At 34.8% G+C, this 7,068-nt stretch overlaps 1 protein-coding gene and 1 long non-coding RNA gene across 2 annotated transcripts; both read right to left on the reverse strand.

Moving 5' to 3' along the window:
* Window positions 1-713: 713 nt before the first annotated feature.
* On the reverse strand, window positions 714-2,765 carry LOC145619540 (uncharacterized). The gene is made up of 3 exons (XR_014108155.1): window positions 2,647-2,765; window positions 1,502-1,575; window positions 714-826 (listed from the first exon to the last, which is right to left on the reverse strand). It is a non-coding gene; the product is annotated as an uncharacterized LOC145619540 (long non-coding RNA).
* A 287-nt stretch (window positions 2,766-3,052) lies between these two features.
* LOC145620767 (uncharacterized) lies at window positions 3,053-6,985 on the reverse strand. Its single transcript, XM_081675473.1, has 2 exons — window positions 6,726-6,985; window positions 3,053-5,925 (listed from the first exon to the last, which is right to left on the reverse strand). Exon 2 carries the CDS (start codon window positions 5,889-5,891, stop codon window positions 3,225-3,227), a length of 2,667 nt encoding a protein of 888 aa, XP_081531599.1. The 5' UTR covers window positions 5,892-5,925; window positions 6,726-6,985; the 3' UTR covers window positions 3,053-3,224.
* Window positions 6,986-7,068: the final 83 nt, after the last annotated feature.

A 7,068-nucleotide genomic window follows, 5' to 3' on the forward strand; every position in this document is an offset into this window, starting at 1 on the left:
GAGGTTTGAATCCTACCAAATAAGGGTGGGGATAAAGATTTCCTTACCCTCCTCTCTACTCCCAAGTGTATGGCGTGTATGGCCAGCAAATAATGGACCCAAAAACCAGGAGGGTTGAGGTATGGTGAGGGTCCTCCTTGCCTTTTTTTTAAAAAAAAACATAAATAAATAAAAATCAAACTACTAAATCAAAGTTTTCCAAAATTCTATAAGCAAAAATCTGAATCCTAAATAAAATAATAAATAATTGCTGTAAGCTATAAGAGTAAAATAATTCTGGCCTCCCTATCCAAAAAATAAATAAATATAATAAAATAATTATGGCCACCAATTTCCAATTAAAGAAATATTTTTATTCGACAAATTCTAGTCCTAAAGGACTTGGACCATACTCCACCACGGTTCATCCATACTACCTTCCTAATTTAGGCCAGCATACCATGGATCCTTCAATTGCACTCTCCTCCATAGAAGTGTAGTCCGAGTTCTCTGTTTGAAGCGATTCTTAGTTTAACTTCCTATAAAAGTTAGACCTATGCCTAAAACACAGATAGACTTGAAATATACAAGCATAGAAGAAATAAAAAAGGACCTTTGCATGGGTCACATACTTCATACATGATATATATTGATATACGGATCAGATTTTAATTTTAAAGGAAAATGAGACACTCAGGTAGTCAATTATTCACCTTCTAGCTCTTCATTCACCACCCCTCCCCTTCTTTCGCCTCCTCCGCAAATTTTAGTGGAATTTCCGGTGTACCTTGTGGCAAATTGTGGTGGCGGTTTATACTATGACATTCCCGAAGCAGAGGAGGGAGTCCTGTAAAAAGACAAAACACAAATCCAAAATGAAATTCAGCATAGATATGCTCATATCACAATTAGGCGTAAGATTGATAAAAGAAAAACAACATTCATAGGCATAGCAGATATGGTTTGAAGTAGCAATCTTTAAAGCACCAAGGCATACCATCAATATCCAAAGTGGATTAGGTCATATATCTTTGCTAGCAACCATTCTTTCCTAACTCAATTTGATAACACTTCACCCCATCTCTATTTATAAGGAAAATAAAAAGGTATCTTTTTGGTTAAAATTAAAGATTCATTTAATTTAGATTGAGTTTCATGAAACGCTTCACAATTTCAGCATTTTATACAACCTTTTTCCTTAACAACATGCTGCCAAAACTGCACAGAAATGGAAGTACACAGCGTTGAAAGAGTTTAATAAAAAGAAATCATGATACCATCTACCATGTCTATTCTTTCCAGCATCATAGCCCATATTAATCACTTGATGCAACGCAAAGACAAACAAAACTACATGCTATAGAACATCTAGGCAGACCGGGTAATATATTTGTACATCTGTTATTAAATCTAATCTGAACAGGAAGGTCTTGGAAGGAAGAGAACACACTGATGGGAAATAAACCATTGGAAGAAGGCATCAATGCTATATGTAGCAACATTCAAAAGGCCACACAATTACCAGAACAGTAAGGTCTGATGGAATAATATCACAAGCTATCAACAGTCCCAAGAACACAGGTAGGCTACATCAACCTGCAAAACAAGAAGATTAAAAGAAAGAGAGATTAAAATCAGAGGGTCAGATCAATACCCTAGAAAATGGGGATGGAATTGAGGACTGAGATGGGGAAAATGAGATTACATTTAAATCTTCTCAAACCCCAACTTTAGAGAGAGAAAGAGTGAAATGAAAGAAAAAGAGGAGCAACAACAATTCAAAAGAAACAACGAATTTATTGCTCAGGACCTAAAATGAAACGAATTCAAATTTAACAAAAACGACATAATTTGGTAAAATCAAATAACTTACCAAAGATGAGGAAGATGACCAAGCACAATTTAGAGAGAGTAACTAAGATTGAGGAGAAAAGAACAAAATTGCAAACAAATTGGTATATACATATATATATATATATATATATATATATATATATATATATATATATATATATATACATATATATATATATACATATATACATATATACATATATATATATATACATATATACATATATATATATATATATATATATATATATATATATATATATATATATATATATATATACATATATATATATATACATATATATATATATACATATATATATATATACATATATATATATATATATATATATATATATATATATATATATATATACATATATATATATATATATATATATATATATATATATATATATATATGTATATATATAAAATAAATAAATAAATAAATAAATAAAAAGGAAGTACAGAAAACTATTAGGTTGATAGGAAAGTTTATACCAAATTAAGAAAAAGAATCAAAACAGCTACACATTCAATTTCCCCGCTAACTGTTCATTTCCACAAAGCAAGAAAACCCAATACATACACCCATCTATTAAATTGATTTCAACAAAACTCATGAATATGTAAGTTATAAAAATACAAATTACCCATTTCAGTCAATAGTTCTACAATGAACATCACAAATTATACAATTAAAATAATAATGAACCCAAAAAAAGGTTGCAAAATTTCAAGTAAAAGGAATGCAATAATACCCAGGGGGAAAAATCGATTAAAGAAAGAAATTGCAAGTGAGAAAGTTACCTGGTTACAATGGAAATCTAGGCGAGTACTTTATATTTTGGCTTCATGCAGAGCAAATAACCAATATACATCCAATCAACAAAAATGTTGAATTTTGTACCCACAAAGCTATAATGCAGTTTATCAATTCGCTTGAGTTCAAGAAGTAGAGGCAGTTCAGTTCACTTGACCCATATCCCAATATATCAGTTTTCTTATTACTGCAGCAACAACAATTTTCTTAATCTGGTTAATGCAGTCAAGTTGGTAGACTAAAATAGAACCTTTACATAACGAAACGGTTTTTTTAATTAATTTTAGGGCTGCAACTTCTATGAGCCTACTTCAAATAAAACTAGTACTAACTCCAACCCAAAAACTTCAACCCAAAAAATTTAACAAGAAAAATGCAGATGCGTTATCAGAATACCAGTAATGAAGCAAATTTATTGATGCTACCAAAATTTGTGTTTGCGTATCACATATAAATCTTAGGACTACAGTGTACATATTCTACACTACCATTGATTCTTCTGCAGGGAAATACATATCAGCAAAATCAAAAGCAGATCATCTGTAGAATGTCTCAGATCCTGCAATTACATTGCAGGTCTCAAATGTGGCTGATTTTTTTGAAGTTGCACTTGAAGATTGTGGTATGGCATAAAGTTCTTCTGCCAGTGTGAAAACTGTTCTTTTAATAATTTGAATGCACTTGACTCCGTCTCAGAGAACTCAATCTTTTTGGCATCATCATATTTTAGTTCCATTGGGCAAAGTCCAGCAAAGAAATCATTGTCATCCTCAGCAAACTTAGCAACTATTGTATTGAATCTCTCCCCTAAATCAGAACACGTATGTTCCTCAATTTCATCCAAAAATGCAGATGGCTTATACATGAATACTGGTCTTGGTTCTGACTTATTCCTGTCTTCCTTGAGTGATACTGCACGGTATTTGTCCGGTTTGTCACCAACATTAAGGGTGCCCAATTCCTTGGTCAAACGCATGACATATTTGCATTGTTGGGTAAATATGTCTTCAGGCGAGAATTCATTTACTTTACCCACGAAAGAATATCCACATCTTGAGATCTCATTCAGAACAACTAATGCCGGAAGAGGAAAAACAGGACCCACAAAATCTTCACTGCGTCGTCCTCTGCCTGACCTCTGATTAGTGAAGTGGGAAGGGTCTCTTAGAAAGAAGGGAGGAGACTGGTTTTGGTCAGGAATGACTGGAAAATCCAGAGAAAACTTTTTATGTTTAACTTCAAGAACTTCACTATACTCGGGAAATGCAACCTCCAAAATATTCATAGGTAAGGAGGTCCACAATAGTCTACTTACAATTTCATAAAGGCTTGTTGGCATGTCAACATCCTTGAAAACATCAGCAACTGAAAGGTGTGACATTGGTGGATCACAGCCAAATGACTTTAATTTCTCACCCATAAATATATGGAAACGTTCATTAGAGGATTTCTTTACGCCTGTGGAAGCTGGAATGTTCTTAAATTTTGTAAACAATAGTTTGGCCAGATTACTATTCAAATGATGATTAAGGTTCTCAAGTTTAATGTAGCGGAACCTCTTGGGATATTTATATATCTCATCACCCATAGAGCATAACAAAGAATCTTTGAGAGGATTCACTTCTCCATGAGTCGTTGCCACAATCCTTGCCATTTTCCAAGAGGCACAGTATTGCTGAGATTCAAGCTTCCCAGTGGACATCAGTCGGAAAAGCGTAAAACCCCCATGCTCTCCGGCCTTTGGTAATAAAGAAGAGAGATGCTTGTTCAGAATGCAAAAGCCAAGAACTGACTCCCTTTTCTGCTGCCATTCAATCCACTCAAGAAGATCATCCTTTGCAAATTCCTCCCTCAAAAGACAACTGCCACAGTGGCAATTCTGACCAGCCAACAAAAGAGGTGATGGAAGCTCCCATGCATAGAAAGAATTTGAGAGATTTGAAATTTTACTAGAGAAAGATTTTGCAGTAGCAGGGTGAGGGCGGCCATAACAGAAAAGGCTGAAATCTTTGTTCCAAAATGATCCTAAGATAACAGCAGAGGCTCCTGCATCTTTATCGTGTGGCATGGATCTCAGATCAGACAGAGACAAAACAGTCATGTAACGAGGCTCATGCACATTGTGAGCCCATCTAAGAACTGGCATTAGCGGTTTGCGAACATCGCATAAAAATAGCCATTGCTCAGAAGCCACAGTATAGAAGAAACCATCATTTCCAGCCTTTGAAAACACAACAAACTTATCCTTCGCATGTAGGTCACTCACTCCAAGCATGTCAATCCTCAATAAACAGCTCGTTTGACATTTCCCAAATCTTAAATCAACCACATAAATAGCCTTTGAATTTGCCACGACCAGCATTCTAGGATGCCAACTAAATTCACAACTGAACCACCCACTACCTGCTGATTCACCAAGTTCATTCCAAGCAACATTGATTCTTTTTCCTTTAAACCTTGTATCCACACAAGAACCCATATCAAACAAAAACAATGCTCCACTTTCTAACAAGATCACACACTCTCCAGGCAGATGTGGATTCCAACAAGCATAAGCCACCATGCTACTTGTGAATTTCTTACTGCCCATAAGAACCAAATCAGGCTTCTTGTTGTCTAAACAGTGCCCACTAGTTCGAACACTAAACCAATTAGCAGCATACATATTACAAGCCAATAAGAAACCAACACAAGCAGGACCCCCCACATCAGGAATTGAACAATCACTAAGAGAGCATGCTGTCAATTGAACAATCCGATGATCAAATTTAACTTGGGAAGTCAAAACAGAACCGGTACTAAAATCAACAACCAATTTGGAATCTCTTACTGATAACACAAGATATCCAACACAATCAAGATTGGACCCTGTTGGAAAGAAAACAAAAACCCGGTCGTTGGGGCAGTATAGGTGCTCAAGACGGTTATGGGGGATATAGTTGGAGTTTCTACAATGCTCTTCAGAGTTTAAGGAAGCGGAAATAGCAGAGGCAACAGTAGGAAGGACATCATGGGATGTGGAAACTTGAAGGAATCTGGGTAGAGAGACGTGTGGAGGAGGAGGGATGAAAGGAGGAGAGAGATCAGGCGACGAGAAGAGAAGGGACAAAGACTCAGGGACGGGATTGAAGAACAACGGTCCCAACAAAGACGGGTTTTTGGTAAGGAGGAGGGGAGGAGAATGAACCGAAGAAATCGGAAACAACGATTTCCATTCTTCTGAGTATTGCATTTTCTCCTGCTTCCTTTATTGCATTCAAACAAAGCTGCTACATCAAAGACATTCAAACATTTGTATGCTTCAGTAATTGTTCAATCCTAACATTAAAGGGTTGTAATTTCATAGAGGTGTAATTTCATCGTTGAATCCTAACATTAAAGGGTTGTAATTTTATAGAGGTGTGATCATTGAATCCTAACATCAAAGGGTTGTACAATACATTAGCAACCAAATTTGATTCGAAAAGAGGTGTAATTTCATAGTTGAATCCTAACATTAAAGGGTTGTACAATACATTAGCAACCAAATTTGATTCGAAAAGAGGTGTAATTTCACAGTTAAATCCTAACATTAAAGGGTTGTACAATACATTAGCAACCAAATTTGATTCGAAAAGAGGTGTAATTTCATACTTGAATCCTAACATTAAAGGGTTGTACAATACATTAGCAACCAAATTTTATTCAAAAAGAGGTGTAATTTCATAGGTAAATCCTAACATTAAAGGGTGGTGCAATACATTAGCAACCAAATTTGATTCGAAAAGAGGTGTAATTTCATAGTTCAATCTAACAATAAAGAATTGTGCAATACATAAGCAACCAAATTTGATTCGAAAAGAGGTATAATTTCATAGTTGAATCCTAACAATAAAGAAAGGTGCAAACCAAATTTGATTCGAAAAATACATAATTTTAGGATTCTATAATCAAATTAGGCTCATAACTTTGGTTGTCTTAGAATTTAGAAGCAATAGTTGAGATTTTGGAACCCTACACTTAATGCAGTGACAATTAAATTAGATTGTGAAATTGATATGATGATAACAAAAACCAAACAACTTACCTCGGAAGCTGCTTCAATGGGAAGTACAAGTATTAGATTCAACGGAGAACGTCAACTGCGCTTCAATGGAGAACGTTGAGTGCGCTTAAATGGAGAACTGAGAGTGGCCAATTCAATGGGTTGGACATACGTATTTAATCAAAAGCTTCTTCAATGGAGGAGAGAAAGCTCACAAACCACTTTAATGGCGAATTCAAGGGAGATTTTTTTTTTTTTTATTCTTTTATATTTTTTTGTAAATAGGAAGGATGCTAAAAAACTTATTTGAACCAGAAAATCAGTCCAATATTTGAGTTGAGATAGTATAATTTTCAGTAAAAAAATCGGTAGAAATAGGGTTTAT

The sequence above is a fragment of the Chenopodium album genome, chromosome 27 (genome assembly GCF_948465745.1).
Source record: "Chenopodium album chromosome 27, dcCheAlbu1.1, whole genome shotgun sequence".
Taxonomy (NCBI): Eukaryota; Viridiplantae; Streptophyta; class Magnoliopsida; order Caryophyllales; family Amaranthaceae; genus Chenopodium; species Chenopodium album.